We start from the raw sequence: 18,914 nt of genomic DNA, 5'->3' as shown, positions 1-18,914 counted from the left end.
GATTTTACCTAAATCATACCTTGGTCAAAATTTTATTCTCAATAATCTGCTATTTTCAAGTGACAATTTCAACCTAAAAGGTCTATTAACTAGTGTTTGCCAGAAATACTTGGCAGACATGTTTTTATCAAATTAAACATGTTACATTTCAAGACAACAAATTAAGCATTCTTCTTGCAGCATGGATATGCCCAAGCCACAATAAAAAAGGTTGGTATAAATCAAAACCAGATAACTACAGAAGATAGAGAAAATGAAAGGAAGAATCCACACTGTTCACAATTTGTGAAGAAAGTTTTGACTTTACTGCTGTATCGGGCAATTTACTGGGTGTTCTAGATTTCATCAACAGTTGGAGACGATGATAATTCAAACTCCTAACTTTGTAGGATCGTTGACATTAGGTTTCTAAAGATTGAATAGCTAGTTTTGCTGCAACCATGTTAATGCTATTTCTAGTGAACTGGATACAATAGTTGACTCTTTCCGATGTATCTCTTAAATCCATTGCACGTAATTTTTCTTGTTGCAGAGCAAACAACTCTGAGTCAGTCATACCTAAAGCATGAAGGAAAATTAGGAAATAGTTAGCCATAGATGAATTGATAATAGACTATCTGGTATTTTATAGCACGGAGTCTTGCTTCAAGTCTAACAATGATTGAATAGATCAAATTCCCAATGTTATGTTACCAACCTAGTGAAAAATAAAACAATTCAAAGCCAACAAAGATTAGAGAACATAACATCATGAACCAGCACATGATAAAATTAAATTTTATGGAAAAAGCACATAAAAATTAAAATATATATAAACTATAACATTACATATAAAGTGTGAATATCGCAAATCAAAGCACAAACTATCCGTTAATTCTCGATAGACAAATATGAATAGAAATTGAAGAGGTCCAAGATTGACATTTCTGCCCGTATATGAAAATAATTTATCTTGACCTGATACGGGTTGTAGTGCAGCAAAAGATATTCGTTCAGCCAATTTGGGAATGAAAGATTGATCACAATCTTTGAAAACATCTTTTTGGGCCCATGCAATAGAGTTCTTAGTACGTGTTTGCAGCAGTTCTTGCTTAGAAGCCTGAATGATAAACACAGTCTGTGAAAAATAATTGCAAGCGGCAGGCAACTTAGATGATTAGGCATTTACCTTTAGTCTAATTTGTAGGTTATGTAGACTAATGATCAACTCTGTCAGTTCCTGAAGTTTCTTGTCTAGTTCACTTTGTTGGTCAGCAATGTTGTCCAATATCGGCAGGACAAGTCCCTTTAAATAGGGTTCCATCTGAATCAATAATGAATGTCACCAAACATATGGGCAAACAACATTAAGAAAGTATGGAAGGGAAACAAAACTTATTTTTTTAGATAAACATTAGGCTATTTTAGTAAGGAAATAATTTATCTATTTTCTTGTTTTTATTTTGAAAATAACATTTTTTTCCACATAACATGGAACCACCCTGCCCAAGGAATCATGTTACCCTAAAACAAAACTGTGCTCTCCGTATACTTTTGTCTAGTCTTCTCAAGTCTCACACTGCAAAAAATGAAGCCCTAGGGTTATTTTGCAAAATGATGATCTGCTTGGAGGCCCGTCTGCTAATGCTCCTCCAGCACTTGTGATGTAGTTTCAAAAACACATCTCACAGAGCAAAAATTTTTAAAAGCCGAAAGATAATTTATATGAGAGGTTGAGAGCCCTTTAGAATGAAAAAGTACTACTCCTAAAGATGGATACCAGGTTCCTAATAGCAAACTTTAAACTATAATGATAACATGGTATAGATTCATTGTGATTCCCCCTAATTTAGTCTCAGAAAATGAGTTCTCAGCTATGAGGGAACTGCTGCTATTAAATTGAAAAATGCTGCAAAAGGGAGAGTGGAAGGGAGTGTGGGAGGGAAATGAAGAGTAGGAGGAAGAAAAATGCTTCAAAATGGATGAAATTGATGGATGTTCATGTTTACATTAGTAAGCCTTTCCCTCTCCCTCCTGTTCCTCTAGTCGATCCAACCTAAATGAGCAAGCTAAATATTGTGAAATGCTAAGCTTGAGCTCATGAATTTTTAATTGTGTCGAGTTTCAACAGGAGTCTATCTCCAACATGCTGATTTACAAACTTACTTTAAGACAACATGCTAGAAACTCATATCAACATTTGCCTTGACTCAGAGCCAAACTCAGCATTCTACCTTCAACAAAAAATAATAATTTCACATCTAAAATGTCAAAGAAAATTTCAAAAACTACAACCACAATAGTTTTTCCCCCAAAGAACAATGAATGAAAATGAAGAAGATTAACTAGAAGTTTGATGGCCTCTGGCATTCTAATTGCCAATTGCTAAATTCCTCTATCAGTAAGTTATGGAAATTGGATTGCATTGTTCATGGGATCTTCGCAAAACCAAATCATAAATGTTGAAGTTTCTAGAGCTATGTTGCAAGAAAGACCTTTTATCTCATGCATATAAATCTTTGTTGTACAGAAATATTAGATTCCATTTGAATTTAAATAATATAGTTTATCTACAAATTTGTATTATAGTAATAGGTTTGTTTAAGATCTTACCTGCGTAAGCTTTACAATGCCCACACGACTAATGCCCCTAATGGATACCAATGCCCCAATCTCCAAGCGATTAAACTGTTCCAAAAGAGATTCAACTTTCCTACTATATTAATTAGGAAGTGATGAAACAAAGACTTACACTCTCTATGACAACCAAACAACCATATTTAGCAGCATACGGTGTTCCAAATTCAGATATTCTGGAGAGAACTGGATCCAACACAAAGTGCACAAACATCTTTGTTTTAGACAGTGACTGCATAAAGTAGCACTGATAAGAAAATTATGCATACATTCACAGAGCTGCAAAAGCAACAAACATGTCTGTTGACTGTTGACACGTATGATATAGAAAAGTTTGCTAACTAACTCTACAACCTGCAGATTGAAGAGGAATATAGAACACTATGAAGGTAAATTACCACAAGGATCAGCTAAACTTCCAGAATGAGAAGGTCCTGAGAAAATTCTATAGAATACCATATTTATCAGATGTACTCCATGGTTGTAAATGCATATTTACCGAATGGTTGATATAATAGCATGCATCTAATTACATAACATACCTTGCATACTCACACATACTAATCTATCTCCAAAGTATCTATTTGTTAGATGTTGCTTCTAGTAATTCATCCTTCACTACAATCCAGATCCACACGAGCACATAAGCAGCCAATTAAAAACATTGCTCAAATCTCAGTGAATAACTATTGGTTATTATATTTAGCAAAATTAGACCATAAAAACTATGGAAGAAGAGTATCAATGATATTTTAAAAAATGAAGTTGGAATATAAATTGCAAACATAATAGAGAAGTTACCTCTTCCAATAGACCCAAATACCTTGCTTCATACAAATGCAAAGTCTTACTCTCTGATGGTATCATAACCTAAAATGCATAAGGATCAACAAAATCATAATAAGTCATGCTTATCATTTATATATAAAAAAGTCAATGGTATGCAGTTGATTATGATAGCTTCTGCGAATAAAATATTCTTACAACTGTTACTCTGTTCTTTTCCTACCTAATACTGACAATTTTACCATATGAAGCTTGCATAATTCTAAAATGTGGATTCACTGGTTTATTTCACTGACCAACCAGATATAATCTTTTTGATTTAATGGCTTATAGCCACCAGGGAGCATAGACAAACAAAAAACATAACCTTCGCTAAAAATGCTATTCTTTTTCCAATATCTCATCTTTTTTAGCAAATCGAGGGAGCTTGTGTCTATACAATAATAACTTATAATACTAGTAAACGATTCTTGTTGACATCCATTCAGAGATTCACGAAGTAACTAACGGTCTAGAAATTGAGTTGAATTATCGAAATGGAAAATACTGCACCCGAACACCTGGACATCAGACATTACCTCGTTTATTTGAAAGGGGAGGAGCGGGAGATCCAAATACCACGATGAACCAGACGCGGAGGCGGACGAGGAAAACCTCCTCAGACATCGGTTAAGCTGGGAAGATCCAACAGGCGACGATCTGGAATGCCAAGGTACGAGAGATTGAAAGGCAAGATTAGGGTTTATCGAGAGAAAGTGATGAGGATTTTGACAGAGCGGGAGGGCTCCGAAGCTCATCGCAATCGGGAGATAGTTGTTATGCAAACTGAACGGTCAATAGGTCCTGGAATATGAGAAAAGGAAAATCTAAAAAAAATAATAAAGAGTAATTAATAAAAACAACCCTGAGTTTAGTAATTATTAAAAAAGGACCCTTTACTCTCCATCCGACTGCAAATACTCGTGCCGGTGTCGTCCCACCGGCCCACCCGGTGGTCTTCCTAGCGCCGACGGGGAAGCGGTGGTCATCGAAGTGGATGGAAACAGCCTGGAGCCACGTGAAGTCCCGGGTCATCGCGGGGCCGCTCTTACCGATGAAATGGCGTGGATGTGGAGAGTAGGCGGAAGTCCTGGTCCTTACAGCCAGTGGGAGATGCAGCAACGGCGACGACAGTGAAATTGGGTTGAGACACGGTTGGAAAAGGTGAGAACTCCAGTGAGAGCAGTAGCACTGACGAGGACGTTGGGTTGATGAACCATTGGAAAAGGCAAGAACTTAAAATATTTTATAGATAATAATATGGTTGATCAATATTTAGCAGTGGCTGATAACAAATTAACAACGTGATAGATTATAAATTTAATTGAGGCATCAATTCCAAATCCGAGTCTCAAACGATGATTTATTTCATACAAAGGTAGAGGGTTATTTAAGAGTCAGACAGATGAAGGTCCATTAACAAAAAACCAGTTATTGCCTTATAGGCTTTGCTTCCAGCATTCCAGTATTAGGTAAATGAATTGCTCCCATAATAATTAAATTATGGGACACAAGCTGGTGATAAAAGTCTCAACAGAAAGAAGGACAACGCGCCAAATCGCTAGCAAAATCTATATGATCTGCAAAATATATGAAAAAGCAGACAGGAACGGCAGGCAAGCATCTAGCGCGATGCGGCAGGCTTTGCAATGGACCTCCTAATTGCTTCAGCATAGGTCTTGTGCTGATAGGTCAATGTGGAATCCAGCAAGTCCCAAAGGGCTGTCTTCGGGCTCCAACCTACATTTGAATTGACCATAAAATACCATACCACTTCACTTTGAAATTTGAGAAATGAAACTAGCGCATACCAAGTTGCTTATTGATAATAGTCATGTCAGGAATTCTTTTATCACTGTCATCGTATCCTTCGCCATAGAAGTCTTTTGAACTCACATCAATCGTAGGCACCTCCAAAGGGGGCTCCCCTGATACTTTTGAATATACCTGGGGATCGGGCACAGAATAAGTTGAAGACTTTGATTTCCCTAACGAAAAAAAGCAAATGTCTAATTACAAACCTGTGTCATAATTTCAGCAAGTTGTCTTACAGTGACTTCATTGTTAGGATTTCCGACATTGAAGATCTGGCCATTAGCTCGAGCAGGATTTTCCTAAGAGAGCAGGACAATATTGTCTGTCACCGTAGAAATACAAGAGAGAGAAAGAAGAAATAAGATCTGCATACTATCATAAGCAGAACAGCTTCAATAGCATCCTTGATGTACACAAATGTTCGTTGGGATTGACCGCCATCAACAAGTTTCAGAGGCTCACGCCGCAGCAGATTCTGCATAATGCAAAAGCTAGGTTAAATAGATACATGCAAATTAGTACCTAAAAGTGTATGACGCACATTACTGAAGCATGCCAAAACCCTCGGAACACCCTCGCTAGGACCATCAATTCCAGGAATGAAGTCCATCCTTGGTCCAATCCAATTGAAAGGTCTCACAATGGTGAACTCAAGACCATTTTCTGCACCCTCAGCTATAGATGATCCAGATAAAGTGTAAGTAGATTGCAACATAAAATACCATAGGAAATTGGTGAACTCAAGGCAGTGCCATTGCACCATAGGAAATAAGTAAGAAACATACCATAAATCAGCCTCTCAATAAGTTGCTTTGCACAGGCATAAGACCATCTCTGTTTCTCAATGGGACCAAAAATACAGGGTGAAGCATCTTCTTTGAGCACAAAGAATTCAGGTTCCTATTCAATCATTTTTTTTTTTTCCATTAGCCAAACTGTAGAATAATGAACAAGTATACCATTCCAGGAGAAAGATGCCTTAAGCACCATGAAAGAAGTGTTCCTTTAGCAGACATTGGCCCAAAAAATAAAAACTAGAATATAATTACACAACAACATTCGAAACCAATTTTCTGACTCTCTTCCCAATTAACAGGAATAGCAGATTTGATAGACAGAGGGTGTAGAAAAACTTTTCAAAAAATGATGTTTAATGCACAATCTAGCACGCTCATATATCCTCATAGACAGAGGGTGTAGAAAAAATTTTCAAAAAACTTTTCCACAGGGAGTGGTTGGTACTAACCCTGGCTAAAATTAGCTGTATAAATTTCTCATCATCATTCTCCTTACTCTCTTCCCAATTAATATATCAATTTTTTTAAAAGGAAGACTACTGTCCAAATAGATAAAACCATAACGCATAAACAGCCTAAACCAAATATGCAGTACATGTGCAGTCCTATGGCGGAGATGGGCTCACTCACTATATACTCAAAATGCTACCATATATAGGATTTAGATGATATGATCCAGTTTCTTGTTGTGTAGCATATGCAGCTGCATAAAGTACTTCTTGTAAATAATATTGATTTAAACAAACTTTAAATTCAATCGAGACAAAAAAAAATTTATGTTCAAGCTTGTTTAATGAACTAGAAGCATGTCCACCACAATAGAATGACACTCCCACTCACGAGTAAAATCAAATTCGAGTAAATGAAAATTAGCTTATTCACTAGTGTATCAAATATGTAAATAATTTCTAGTAGATTCATGGGAAGCCAACTACCAACTCCAAAACCTCATCAAGTTCTTCTATTGTTCATGAATATGTGACAAGGTTAGCTCGTGAACATTAATGAGCCTACTTAACCTTAACATGGTGCACATTTTCTACAACTGAGCTAAAAAATGTTTAAAATAGTTCATTAGTTCTCTCAAGTGGACAAAAAGTGTTCTATTATAAAGTTGGTCTACACTTATTCATGGATGTCTGAATTGCTATATATAATCTAGGAAATTGTATTAATAAAAACAAAAACTGCGACACCTAAGGTAAAATAAAACAGGAAATTAACCTGGCCCACCTGGGTCCTCTGGGACTATTAACATCCGAGAAAACTCAAAATTGGAGGCCATTTGCAAAGAAATACAGCTAATCCTTCTCTTTCCTTTTCTTTTTTAAAAAGAGACCAAAACAAAAACCAAAAGTCGTTTTGTTGTTGTTGGATTCAGGCCTTAAGTCTCTAATCTTTTCGTTTTAGAAAAATGGCCAAAAAATATATCATCAAATAATATTTTCACAATTTTTCAGTTAAAATGTTTCTTTATTTTGGCAGTAAAAAAAATCTTGCAGTCTTGTGATTTGGATTTGTAATTAATCGGAGTTCAAAACTTCCTATCCTAGAATACTTATTTTTAAATGAACCTCAAGTTGATACATGACTATTGACACAACTTGAATAGTACCCATAATAAACACTCGTTTTCAGGTCAAAAGAAGGTCATTACCATCGAGAAGCAATGTTATTAAATAATGGAGGATTAAAGATATTACCAAGAAAATGGTTTCATTAATTTATAGCATCTTCAAATAACCATATGTAAATCAGATGTAGAAATGCCAATAATACCTTTCTAAGAGGATGATCATTAGGTAGGAAGCTTCCTATCGTTTTCCCATACACTTCACACGTTGAGAAATGAATGACGCGTTTGCTGTTTTCTGAGCAATACTTAACCTGCACAAGCCACAATAAACCAAATCAATACCAAAGAAGAGTACAAAGAAAATCCAACTGGAAACGAACAAGCCCAGGGGTCTCAAAACTCACAACCGGGAGAGCATCAATGAAATTGCTGTAGATGGTGTCTAGTGGGCGGGTGTTATAATCAGCAGGAGTGCAGATTGCCGCCAGATTAATAATCTACAAAGAAAACAAAAGTTGTATTACATATACATTAGGATCCCTTGCGACGATGACGAAAGAAAGATTCGCTCAAACCATCACAGATTCACCGGCAAGGAAAAGATGCTGAGAAGTAAAGCAGCAGTAAAAAATGCAGAACCGCACAGATCACACTGAAAAAAAAAGAAAGAAAAACGCAAGAAGAGATCTAGGGTTAGATCTGTTCCACGGGACAAGGGAACCAACCAAATCCGACATCTTGATGAGGCCCTCGAGCCTGGAGTCGTGCTTGATATTGAGGCGGTGGAACTGGATCCGGCCGCCCAATGGGCGGTGCGCGGCCTCTTGCCCCTCCGCCGCGTCGAGTAGGTGCTTGATCTTGTCGCTGTAGACGTCCACTGCCAGCACCGTGTGGGGCGTCTCGGCCATCAGTTTCTCGCATAGGTGGGATCCGATGAATCCTCCGGCCCCAATCATGCAGATCGTCATCGGTTCTATCGGTTTCCCGTCAAGATCCAGCCTCGCAGCCGATGCCATGGCCGATGCGCTCAAGATTCCTTCCTCGATCAGCGGGATCTATCGAAAGGAAGAGACAAAATATTGAAGAAGCAGAATAAGAAAGAGGAGGAAGCAAGCGGAATGCGGATGGACGGGGAACCTTTCGGTGGCTTCGATTCAGCTTCCTGCCGACGCGTGCGGGGGAGGAGCGGAAGAGCGGAGAGAGAGAGAGAGAGCGAGAGAGCGAGAGTGGTGCGGTCAATGCGGAGCAGATGCCTCGGGATGGTTAGCAGTGACCGATTTAAATAGCCACGGAGCGGTGATTGGGAGAGTGTGTCCTTCTCGATGTGGCCGTAAGCGCGTTGTCACTCCTCTCGCCAGCTGTCCATCCTGATAAGGAAATTGTGGTCATTAATCGATGCAATTAATTTCTTGTACGGCCTTATTAACAAGACAGCAGCAACATTAACAGTCAACAAGCGTTAGATCGACCCATGACTGATCTAGTAAATAGCTGATAGTCTATTAACAATAATTTGTAAATAAATAAGGAAGAAAATGAGAAAAAAATATTAGTTACAATATAAACATAAATCATTTTTTATTTATCTGATAAATATATATGTTTATAAGTACATTTTTTTATTAATTTTATTAAAATGATTTTAACATAGTTACTTATATCACTTCAAAACTATTATAATTATATAATATCTTGCTGCTGTGACACTGTAATAATTACTGCTATAATTATTTTTAATAAATCTAAGTAATTTTAGTTAAGTTGATAAATAATATATATATATATATATAATAATAATATTTTTAATTATAGTAAGAGTTTGTTCTAAAATAAATATTCACAGCTGTTGCGCCTGTGCATGATCGTGCGACGCTGCAGAACATGCACGTGATGTGAGAGATGCAGAACATGCTTAACCAAAGGGCATGAATCATATGCCCCTGACCGACAGCCCTAAAGGCTTAATAACAGATAGAAAAACTTGCCAAAGTCACTCGTGATGTAGGACTAAATTTAAGGTTAGGCACAGAACCTTTGGGTTTTGCCATCCAATGGATGATCACATGATCAGAACGATATATGGGAAATATTTTGTCTTAATTCAGTCAATATTCATGCTGTCTGTATATTAAACAATGAGTGACTTCTGATCTCTAAAATGTAATTTGATTCCCCAGCATTGTCTCGAAAGCAATGAACCACAGGCCTCTGATTTCGATGAAATCGCACTCCTTTTTTTTATTTATTAGAGATTTTTGCAAGAGAAATGATAGAGAGCAGGAAAATGTAGCAGGAAAGGTAGCATGACACATGTGGCGGTCCACGTGTGTCATGCCACGTGGACTGCCACGTGGGTGGATTTTCTGCGTTCTTCCCCTCCTTCCTTCCCCTGAGGCACAAGAGCGAATTTCTCTCCGCGCGCGTGTGGCGAAAAATTAAAACCTAACCCGAGCCGCCAAACCTGCGATTCCGCTTCCCCCTGCCCGCCGCTGCGCTCCCTTCTCAGTTCTCCCTCTGCTCTCTTCTCCTTTGATCGCCACGCTCCCTTCTCCCCTTGCCCGTCGCCGCGCTCTGCTCTCTTCTCCCTTTGCTCGCCGCCGCGTCCTCTGCTCGCCTCTCCCTTTCGTCGCCCCCCGTCGCCGCCCCGCTGCCGATCTCGCAGCTCGACGAGAGAGCTGACGACGTCGTCGCCTCTCGTCCTGAGAGAGCTCGTCGCCGGCGTCGCCTCCCCCGTCCCGATCACCGCCGTCGCCATGTCCCGTCACCTTCATCTAGGTTTTAGGGTTTGCTAACCCTAAATCCCCAAGATCGCCTCCCCGTCCCAAAATCGCGGGTCATGGGAAGAAAAATGTTTTGACGTCAATTGTTTTGATGCCTTCATTTTTTTTTTTTAAATTTGTGTGATTAGAGTTCATTGCTTTATTGTTTACAATGTCTTCTTTCCTTTAATGGTGGTTTAGGTGTATATGAAGCTCTAGAGCTAAGAGATGGAGGATCAGATTATCTTGCCAAGGGTGTTCTCAAGGTTGAGTATCTTTCTTTTCAATTATAGAGTTATAATATTGTCCAGATTTGCTTTTCTCATATCGTATATAGGCAGACTAGATATATGTAAATAGAAACAAGAAACCCTTTCACATTTTGGTTGCATTTTGGGGAAAATGAACTGATTGTATATTTTGGATGTCTTGCTCTAGGCTGTTGCAAATGTCAATGCTATTATCGGACCTGCTCTGATTGGGAAGGTGAGTGATAAACAATGTTATTTTTTGTGGCCTGAAGTATAATTGAAGTTACCCTGAGATAGAGTAGTGAATGAGATGCTTCTGGTACCAACAGTTTAGAAAACATACAACTGCTATTTCTTTTCAAGGATCCAACTGAGCAGATTGAAATTGATAACTTCATGGTCCAAAAGCTTGATGGAACCTCCAATGAATGGGGTTGGTGCAAACAGATCATTCTCTATACTCTCATACCTACAGCTGGGAGCAAATGCTATACTGGCTGTTTCTCTTGCTGTGTGCAAAGCAGGAGCTAATGTGAAGAAGATACCACTTTATCAGGTTTATGATTTTCCATTAGTTTTTTTTTTTCTTTGTAGCAGACTGATCCATGTTTCTGAAGATTGCTACTCCATTCTTTTATTCAGCACATTGCTAATCTTGCTGGAAATAAAACTCTGGTCTTTACTTGAGTAGCTAACAATCCACTTCTTACATTGTCCATTTTGACTTTAATTTAATCAAGAATTTATGATTCTTCCTGTGGGAGCATCCTCATTTAAAGATGCCATGAAAATGGATGTGAAAGTTTTGCATCAGTTTCAGTTGGATTTTCAAAATGTCTTTTGCATGTACTTGCTTCGGGTTGGTGCTAACAGTTAATAATATTTTATGTAGATTGAGAAAATGATGTGAGCAACAGAAATGATAGAGAGCAGGAAAACGTAACAGGAAAGGTAGCATGACACACGTGGCGGTCCACGTGTGCCATGCCACGTGGACTGCCACGTGGGTTTTCTGAATTTCCCCCAAGGCACAAGAGCGAATTTCTCTCCGCGCGCGCGTGGCGAAAAATTAAAACCTAACCCGAGCCGCCAAACCTGCGATTCCGCTTCCCCCTGCCCGCCGCTGCGCTCCCTTCTCAGTTCTCCCTCTGCTCTCTTCTCCTCTGATCGCCACGCTCCCTTCTCCCCTTGCCCGCCGCCGCGCTCTGCTCTCTTCTCCCTCTGCTCGCCGCCGCGCCCTCTGCTCGCCTCTCCCTTTCGTCGCCCCCCGTCGCCGCCCCGCTGCCGATCTCGCAGCTCGACGAGAGAGCTGACGACGTCGTCGCCTCTCGTCCTGAGAGAGCTCGTCGCCGGCGTCGCCTCCCCGTCCCGATCACCGCCGTCGCCATGTCCCGTCACCTTCATCTAGGTTTTAGGGTTTGCTAACCCTAAATCCCCAAGATCGCCTCCCCGTCCCAAAATCGCGGGTCATGGGAAGAAAAATGTTTTGACGTCAATTGTTTTGACGCCTTCATTTATTTATTTTTTTAAATTTGTGTGATTAGAGTTCATTGCTTTATTGTTTACAATGTCTTCTTTCCTTTAATGGTGGTTTAGGTGTATATGAAGCTCTAGAGCTAAGAGATGGAGGATCAGATTATCTTGCCAAGGGTGTTCTCAAGGTTGAGTATCTTTCTTTTCAATTATAGAGTTATAATATTGTCCAGATTTGCTTTTCTCATATCGTATATAGGCAGACTAGATATATGTAAATAGAACAAGAAACCCTTTCACATTTTGGTTGCATTTTGGGGAAAATGAACTGATTGTATATTTTGGATGTCTTGCTCTAGGCTGTTGCAAATGTCAATGCTATTATCGGACCTGCTCTGATTGGGAAGGTGAGTGATAAACAATGTTATTTTTTGTGGCCTGAAGTATAATTGAAGTTACCCTGAGATAGAGTAGTGAATGAGATGCTTCTGGTACCAACAGTTTAGAAAACATACAACTGCTATTTCTTTTCAAGGATCCAACTGAGCAGATTGAAATTGATAACTTCATGGTCCAAAAGCTTGATGGAACCTCCAATGAATGGGGTTGGTGCAAACAGATCATTCTCTATACTCTCATACCTACAGCTGGGAGCAAATGCTATACTGGCTGTTTCTCTTGCTGTGTGCAAAGCAGGAGCTAATGTGAAGAAGATACCACTTTATCAGGTTTATGATTTTCCATTAGTTTTTTTTTTCTTTGTAGCAGACTGATCCATGTTTCTGAAGATTGCTACTCCATTCTTTTATTCAGCACATTGCTAATCTTGCTGGAAATAAAACTCTGGTCTTTACTTGAGTAGCTAACAATCCACTTCTTACATTGTCCATTTTGACTTTAATTTAATCAAGAATTTATGATTCTTCCTGTGGGAGCATCCTCATTTAAAGATGCCATGAAAATGGATGTGAAAGTTTTGCATCAGTTTCAGTTGGATTTTCAAAATGTCTTTTGCATGTACTTGCTTCGGGTTGGTGCTAACAGTTAATAATATTTTATGTAGATTGAGAAAATGATGTGAGCAACAATACTCCGAGAGAATTACTTGCTTACAGTTTGAACCTTTTTTCTTTGGTATTATGTACCTTTGATGCTTTATGCAACACTAATTGATCTGAAACCTTTTTAGGATATTACCATGAAAATCATATCCTTTTCTCAGCAGGGGCCAAAAGGTGTTTGTATTTGTAGGAAGCTTTTTTCCGAGCTACCATTTGGAGCAGAAGGTGAAGAACTCAACAGTGGAACTCTGTAGTAGCCTGAAATGTCTTCATCAAAATTTTAGATTTTATGTGTTGTTGTTCATCTGTAGCTCACGACACCGGCAATTTGTAGGCATTGGAATAGTTCTCAGAAAGTGTTTTCTGTAATCTTTTCCTCCGTCTCTTGTGCTGAGTTGCTTGTATTTGATCTGCCATTACTATCAGTGGATGAATGCTACTTGTTCCTCGCCGCAACTCTGCTTTGAGCTGCGCTATTTAAATATATCGAATGATGGATTTAAGTTGCATTTGGTGAATGAAATGAAATGGAATTATATGGAAATGATTTATTTTTCATTTCTTTGTTTGATTGAATTTATGAAATGGAACAAATTTGACATTTGTGGTTTGCTTGATTCAATCGGCTAATAGTGGTATTTTCATTTTGTCTACTTGCTCCATGATGTATTTGGTATGTCTGAATCCATTTATAGTAAATTATAAATTAGATAAAATGGAATATGAAATTTTATTTGAAAAAATCTATTTTGTCTACTTGCTCCATGATGTATTCATTTTTACGATTATTAAACGCAAGAAAAAAAACCCAAGAATATTTAGAATCAAATGCAAATGTCGAGAAGCTTTATCATGTATGACAAACAAATCATGGCACAAAATCATAAGCTCAATAGAAGTGATTCCTAAAATCGTCAAAGCAAGAAAAATGAACAAAGTAGCAAACACAACAGGACAATCCCATCATTGAACATCTTCTAAGTTCGATTAGGAAAATTGCCACTTATTTTGCCCACCGCATGAAACAGTATGTAACAACGTGGGCATCACAAAACTTGGGGAAACCAGAAACTCACACAGTAGAAGAGACAAGCAAGGTTTGATCTAGCATCACCTAGTAAGGCTCCACCGGCGCCCTAAACTTTAAACTGACATAAATTGTTGCATCACCAAGCTCCTCTTCGATCCTAAGAAGCTGCGGGCAGCAAGATCAGGAACCGCTGTCCAATAATCTGGACCTGCTGTCCAATCTCTTCAGTCATCTTGCTATAATGGGTCCAATCATCCTGATCAACTGGATCTTCTATAGACACAATGGGATACTCGGATGCAAAAGACTTGTAGACATCTTTCAAACTGTCGCTTGAGATTTTTTGGGAGCCATCATTGTTCTATAGGGAAGAAAACGAACTTTGTGAAGTTACTTGTGTGGAAAAGATAAACAATAAAATAAAATAAAATAAATAACTGAAACATAACAAGATAGATAGTTTAGAGTTACCCACATTTATATTAGTTTCCAACCATTAGATATCTCAGAACAAAAACAAGAATTTACCTCCACTTTGAAGTTAAGATCATAAGTCTTATCTTTATCATTATAAAACTCAGAAACTGCAACATCCATCCCAATAACAACCTGACAGACCCAAGAAAAGCAAACTTTTAGTCCCTTAAATCTCTTATATCAATTTCTTTATTTTGGAAATAAAGAAATTTAGGTTACCTTGCCCGTGTATCCAACTTTCTCTATAGCCGTCTTCAAACGATTTTAGCCGTCTGCTGAAGATCCCCAATTGCAAAAACATCCTCCACACTCACATTTAATTGGGTCACACTAGCAACATCCTACTTTTTCAAAAAAAAAAAAATCTAATCAAACAATTAAGATATGTGATATAGTTAATTAGAATATAAAGGCCTGGTACTGCAACTCAAACCTGTCAACAAGCAAATAAGAACATTAGATTTGCTATACAGAAACTCACGGAACAGTCTTAGATTGATTCCTATAGCATTTCCTGTGATCTTCAATGTTCAATTAGAAATGTATATTGATAGTTTAAGTAAATACTGTAATAAGGACACAATTACTTGAGAAGCAATGTTCTTGTTGTTATGAACAATTACTGAGTTGGAGACTTTTAGTATATATCCAATACAGCAAGTGGTATAAATAATTTCTAAACTGGAATTTATTGACATCAAATGAATTTTCAAAATTTAATTACTGTCACAAATCATTCCAAGTGGTATATTCTATGCAATGGTCTAATTCAATATCGTTACTGATGTAACAAGTTAATTTGTAAATTGTATCATCCAATTCTAACAAATAATATTAAAATAAAGAAACTACTTGAATTAGAAACTAGTCAACATAGAAATGTAAACAATTTATGAGATGCAAATATCAATTTTTCTTCAACTGTAAATACCGAGCAACACAAGTGAAAATCCACGTACATATGTTGTACTAATTCAACAAGTTTGAGAAAGTTAAAATGGGATCAGCTATCGAAATGACAGGTCAAATTAATACATCTTAGTAGACAAGAGGAGGAAACATGTTACCATGCAAAATATATGAGGCAATTACCATAGGCCAGGAAACACCAAAGAAATATTTGTAAATTCATGAAACAGACCTTCTTATGGCTGTTTCGTCAGCCAAAATACTACTCTTTGGCAAACCATTGTATGCTGGAACTTCCTGTACTAATCTATCTTCTTCTCTTTGTTTTCAAACTGTGAAACAAACTTGGTCATCACTCATCACTTGGCCATAAACTAATGAAATGTGGATAAGCAGATTATATGTCAAGTCTATAAAACCACATTTTCACAAGTAAAAGGACTAAAATTTGCTTACCATGGTTGTCGGTAAGGATGCAGCACTGTCCAAAATAGGGAGAAAGAACAATCTTTAAAGTTGTTACTTGTATAGATAAAGACACATACAGAGTATCCCGGCGGCCGCGATTTTGGGATGGGGAGACGATTTTGGGGATTTAGGGTTAGCAAACCCTAAAACCTAGATGAAGGTGACGGGACGTGGCGACGGCGGCGATCAGGACGGGGAGGCGACGCCGGCGACGAGGTCTCTCAGGACGAGAGGCGACGACGTCGTCAGCTCTCTCGTCGAGCTGCGAGATCGGCGGCGATGGGGCGGCGACGGGGGGCGACGAGAGGGAGAGGCGAGCAGAGGGCGCGGCGGCGAGCAGAGGGAGAAGAGAGTAGAGCGCGGCGGCGGGCAAGGGGAGAAGGGAGCGCGGCGATAGAGCAGAGGGAGAACTGAGAAGGGAGCGCAGCGGCGGGCAGGGGAAGCGGAATCGCAGGTTTGGCGGCTCGGGTTAGGTTTTAATTTTTCGCCACGCGCGCGCGGAGAGAAATTCGCTCTTGTGCCTCAGGGGAAGGAAGGAGGGGAAGAACGCAGAAAACCCACCCACGTGGCATTCCACGTGGCATGACACACATGGACCGCCACGTGTGTCATGCTACCTTTCCTGCTACATTTTCCTGCTCTCGTATCAGAAGATTTCACCTCCAAAGTCCAACATATTCCATTGGCCATTAATTTACAGTCCTCTCCAGATTTTGTCTGCTCAAGAAAATCGATGCAGCAGTTGACATGCTAATTAATGCAACAGTGCCGACGTCGTGCGGGAAATGATCGATCGATATTCACTGCGCCATTACCTCCATCTTAGCTGTTCTTGAAGCCTGTCATTCTTGTGAATTAAAGAATGAAGTCGATTGGTGTACAAACAGACATTCTTTCCACACTTGATCATATATATATATGTACAATCTCCTGCTGTACATTCAAGCTATTCGATCAGCGAACGGCGGCAATGGAGCCTGAAGTCATGGGACCGGAGGCGAGCTGGAGCGCCTTCGATCCGGCGATGTTGGTCGACGAATCGGAAGTGATGACTCAGTTGTTCGGCTCTCGGGGCTTCTCCAGCAGCCAAGACCAGCAGATGCTGTGGCCTGATCACAATGACAATGCCTACGACGACTTCTCCCATGATCTGAACTACAAGGACGATGCTCCCGCTGGAAATTACGATGGCTATTATAACTTGAGCTATCCGCACGCGGTTCCGGTCGTCGGTGTGTGCTCCGGGCCGATGAATTTTAGCATCGGCGGGGAGAAAATCGACACGCCGTCTGTGCCTGCTGGTGCTTACCCTGCGGTATGCTTGAACGAGGCAAGGAGAGATGATGAGGTGGTCGACTCTTTCTTAAAACCTATCGAGAGGACAGCAAAACTCGATGCAGATGGTGACCAATTGGGAAGTTATAAAAGGAAGGGCAGGGCCTCAGCAGCTGTAAGTATGTCTGAACTATTCACAGGACAATCTGTGGCGTCGAAGCTATTTGATAAGCTTTGTTTTTGTTTCAGGTGCCCAAAAAGGGAAGGAATGCACGGGCCAAGAAGGCGCAGAAGAGCGAAAACACTTGCAATGACGAGAAGAGCAATGGCGACACGAATCCTCAAAGCTCCTGCTGCTACTGCTCTGAGGATGATGGTTCTCACTCTCAGGAGCTGAATGCCGCCGGAACTGCTGCAATGGCTCTGAATCTAAACGGCAAGAAAAAAGCTTGCCGCGGATCTGCAACTGATCCACTGAGCCTCTACGCAAGGGTACCGTTCATATTCCGATCGATCGATCATAGATCTATACTCAATTTCTGAAAGTTGTTGGCGTTGAAAATGTTATGCAGAAGAGGAGAGAAAGGATCAACGAGAGATTGAGAATTTTGCAGAATCTGATTCCAAATGGAACAAAAGTGAGCATCCATTCTTTTTGTCGTCGTCTGGATCGTAGCTAACTTGTTCCGTGTTGGTTTTCATAGGTCGACATAAGCACAATGCTTGAAGAAGCAGTTCAATATGTGAAGTTTTTGCAGCTCCAAATAAAGGCAAGAAAAACTCATTTCTTACTCTTGTCCGCTGAATCTAAATCGTGATGATAGTTGGTGTCATGTCTGCATTATTATCTATCAATTTGCAGTTCTTGAGCTCTGATGAGTTGTGGATGTATGCTCCCATTGCTTACAATGGTGTGAATCTTGGATTTGACCTACAAAATTCGCCAAAGTTGTAGAATGACATCCAAAGAAGATGATGATCCTGGACTGCTCGCAGCCATAGGATTTGAAGAGGAGTTTCGGTTTTGGAGTCTATGCACCACTTCCTCTAAAATAGTACTGCTTTTTTTTGGGTTCAATTATACTTAGAACAGGGACATACCAATAAGAAATTTTGAGAACTCTTTGCAGGACTTGCCAAATCTCGTTAGCCTTGAAAGTGTTTATCAGTAGTGCAGATGAAAAAGATGCTCTAAATCTATAGACTAGGTTTGTGCAATTATGAATGAGAGCAACTACATGCCTACTTCGAATCTCGCCCATTAACACCGTCTGTCCATGTTAATTTGTCGATATGGCGTTAATGTGAGAAATTATTAAGGCACCTGAGTGTGCATCTAATCGCCTACGCATCAAATATTAATTGGCTATAAAAATTCAAAAATTATTGTTTCATCGATCTCAGCACGAGAATACTGCCATGAGGCGGAGCCCATTTGGCTTGTCAACTCAATTCGCCAGAATCACAGATTTGTATGGCCTATTAGGTTTGCTTCGTCTAGCCTACCCATCATTCAATTTGCTTGATTCACCCATCCCACTCTAATACATTTAATCTGTTCATTTTTTATTGTAATCTAAGT

At 39.4% G+C, this 18,914-nt stretch overlaps 3 protein-coding genes and 2 long non-coding RNA genes across 13 annotated transcripts; 2 read left to right on the top strand and 3 right to left on the bottom strand.

Annotated features, from left to right (window-relative positions):
- Nucleotides 1-85: 85 nt before the first annotated feature.
- Nucleotides 86-4,268, bottom strand: LOC141833433 (uncharacterized). Its single transcript, XM_074720881.1, has 7 exons — nucleotides 3,981-4,268; nucleotides 3,418-3,486; nucleotides 2,732-2,848; nucleotides 2,593-2,667; nucleotides 1,169-1,303; nucleotides 958-1,099; nucleotides 86-558 (listed from the first exon to the last, which is right to left on the bottom strand). The coding sequence occupies exons 1-7, from the start codon at nucleotides 4,197-4,199 to the stop codon at nucleotides 401-403; spliced, it is 915 nt and encodes a 304-aa protein (XP_074576982.1). The 5' UTR covers nucleotides 4,200-4,268; the 3' UTR covers nucleotides 86-400.
- Nucleotides 4,269-4,730: 462 nt separating this feature from the next.
- On the bottom strand, nucleotides 4,731-8,857 carry LOC141834210 (UDP-D-apiose/UDP-D-xylose synthase 2-like). The gene is made up of 10 exons (XM_074721661.1): nucleotides 8,767-8,857; nucleotides 8,355-8,684; nucleotides 8,034-8,126; nucleotides 7,833-7,940; nucleotides 6,042-6,156; nucleotides 5,798-5,931; nucleotides 5,630-5,731; nucleotides 5,463-5,555; nucleotides 5,253-5,388; nucleotides 4,731-5,181 (listed from the first exon to the last, which is right to left on the bottom strand). Exons 2-10 carry the CDS (start codon nucleotides 8,643-8,645, stop codon nucleotides 5,066-5,068), a joined length of 1,188 nt encoding a protein of 395 aa, XP_074577762.1. The 5' UTR covers nucleotides 8,646-8,684; nucleotides 8,767-8,857; the 3' UTR covers nucleotides 4,731-5,065.
- Nucleotides 8,858-11,725: 2,868 nt separating this feature from the next.
- LOC141832862 (uncharacterized) lies at nucleotides 11,726-13,598 on the top strand. 4 transcript variants are annotated; one of them, XR_012602161.1, is made up of 4 exons: nucleotides 11,726-12,130; nucleotides 12,236-12,300; nucleotides 12,472-12,840; nucleotides 13,176-13,598. It is a non-coding gene; the product is annotated as an uncharacterized LOC141832862 (long non-coding RNA). The 4 variants fall into 4 exon arrangements; XR_012602159.1 differs by having other exon boundaries at nucleotides 11,726-12,300; nucleotides 12,472-12,519; nucleotides 12,648-12,840; XR_012602160.1 differs by having other exon boundaries at nucleotides 11,726-12,300; nucleotides 12,472-12,519; nucleotides 12,614-12,840.
- Nucleotides 13,599-14,057: 459 nt separating this feature from the next.
- LOC141833557 (uncharacterized) lies at nucleotides 14,058-16,539 on the bottom strand. 6 transcript variants are annotated; one of them, XR_012602220.1, is made up of 5 exons: nucleotides 16,046-16,539; nucleotides 15,822-15,921; nucleotides 14,900-15,021; nucleotides 14,732-14,812; nucleotides 14,058-14,564 (listed from the first exon to the last, which is right to left on the bottom strand). It is a non-coding gene; the product is annotated as an uncharacterized LOC141833557 (long non-coding RNA). The 6 variants fall into 6 exon arrangements; XR_012602217.1 differs by having other exon boundaries at nucleotides 15,822-16,539; XR_012602218.1 differs by having other exon boundaries at nucleotides 14,900-15,963.
- Nucleotides 16,540-17,027: 488 nt separating this feature from the next.
- Nucleotides 17,028-18,287, top strand: LOC141833967 (uncharacterized). Its single transcript, XM_074721450.1, has 5 exons — nucleotides 17,028-17,507; nucleotides 17,582-17,824; nucleotides 17,905-17,970; nucleotides 18,037-18,102; nucleotides 18,195-18,287. Exons 1-5 carry the CDS (start codon nucleotides 17,028-17,030, stop codon nucleotides 18,285-18,287), a joined length of 948 nt encoding a protein of 315 aa, XP_074577551.1.
- The last annotated feature ends 627 nt before the right edge of the window (nucleotides 18,288-18,914 follow it).

This window comes from Curcuma longa, chromosome 8 (genome assembly GCF_044706935.1).
Source record: "Curcuma longa cultivar G26 ecotype Majalengka, Jawa Barat chromosome 8, ITB_CL_G26_1.1, whole genome shotgun sequence".
Classification (NCBI taxonomy): domain Eukaryota; kingdom Viridiplantae; phylum Streptophyta; class Magnoliopsida; order Zingiberales; family Zingiberaceae; genus Curcuma; species Curcuma longa.
Note: the sequence above shows the minus strand (reverse complement) of the source record. Positions and strands in the feature narration are given on the sequence as shown.

Bases quoted from the DNA above. Each gene is read 5' to 3' on its own strand.
- LOC141833967 (XM_074721450.1), top strand. From the start codon at position 17,028: ATGGAGCCTGAAGTCATGGGACCGGAGGCGAGCTGGAGCGCCTTCGAT. The intron at 17,508-17,581 runs GTAAGTATGTCT...TTTTTGTTTCAG, and splicing joins AGGGCAGGGCCTCAGCAGCT to GTGCCCAAAAAGGGAAGGAA. The intron at 17,971-18,036 runs GTGAGCATCCAT...TGGTTTTCATAG, and splicing joins TGATTCCAAATGGAACAAAA to GTCGACATAAGCACAATGCT.
- LOC141833433 (XM_074720881.1), bottom strand. From the start codon at position 4,199: ATGAGCTTCGGAGCCCTCCCGCTCTGTCAAAATCCTCATCACTTTCTC. The intron at 3,487-3,980 runs GTAATGTCTGAT...TATGCATTTTAG, and splicing joins TCCCCTTTCAAATAAACGAG to GTTATGATACCATCAGAGAG. The intron at 1,304-2,592 runs GTAAGATCTTAA...TTATTGATTCAG, and splicing joins GCATTGTAAAGCTTACGCAG to ATGGAACCCTATTTAAAGGG.
- LOC141834210 (XM_074721661.1), bottom strand. From the start codon at position 8,645: ATGGCATCGGCTGCGAGGCTGGATCTTGACGGGAAACCGATAGAACCG. The intron at 5,556-5,629 runs GTATGCAGATCT...CTGCTCTCTTAG, and splicing joins AAGCTGTTCTGCTTATGATA to GAAAATCCTGCTCGAGCTAA. The intron at 5,182-5,252 runs GTATGCGCTAGT...ATTCAAATGTAG, and splicing joins TATTATCAATAAGCAACTTG to GTTGGAGCCCGAAGACAGCC.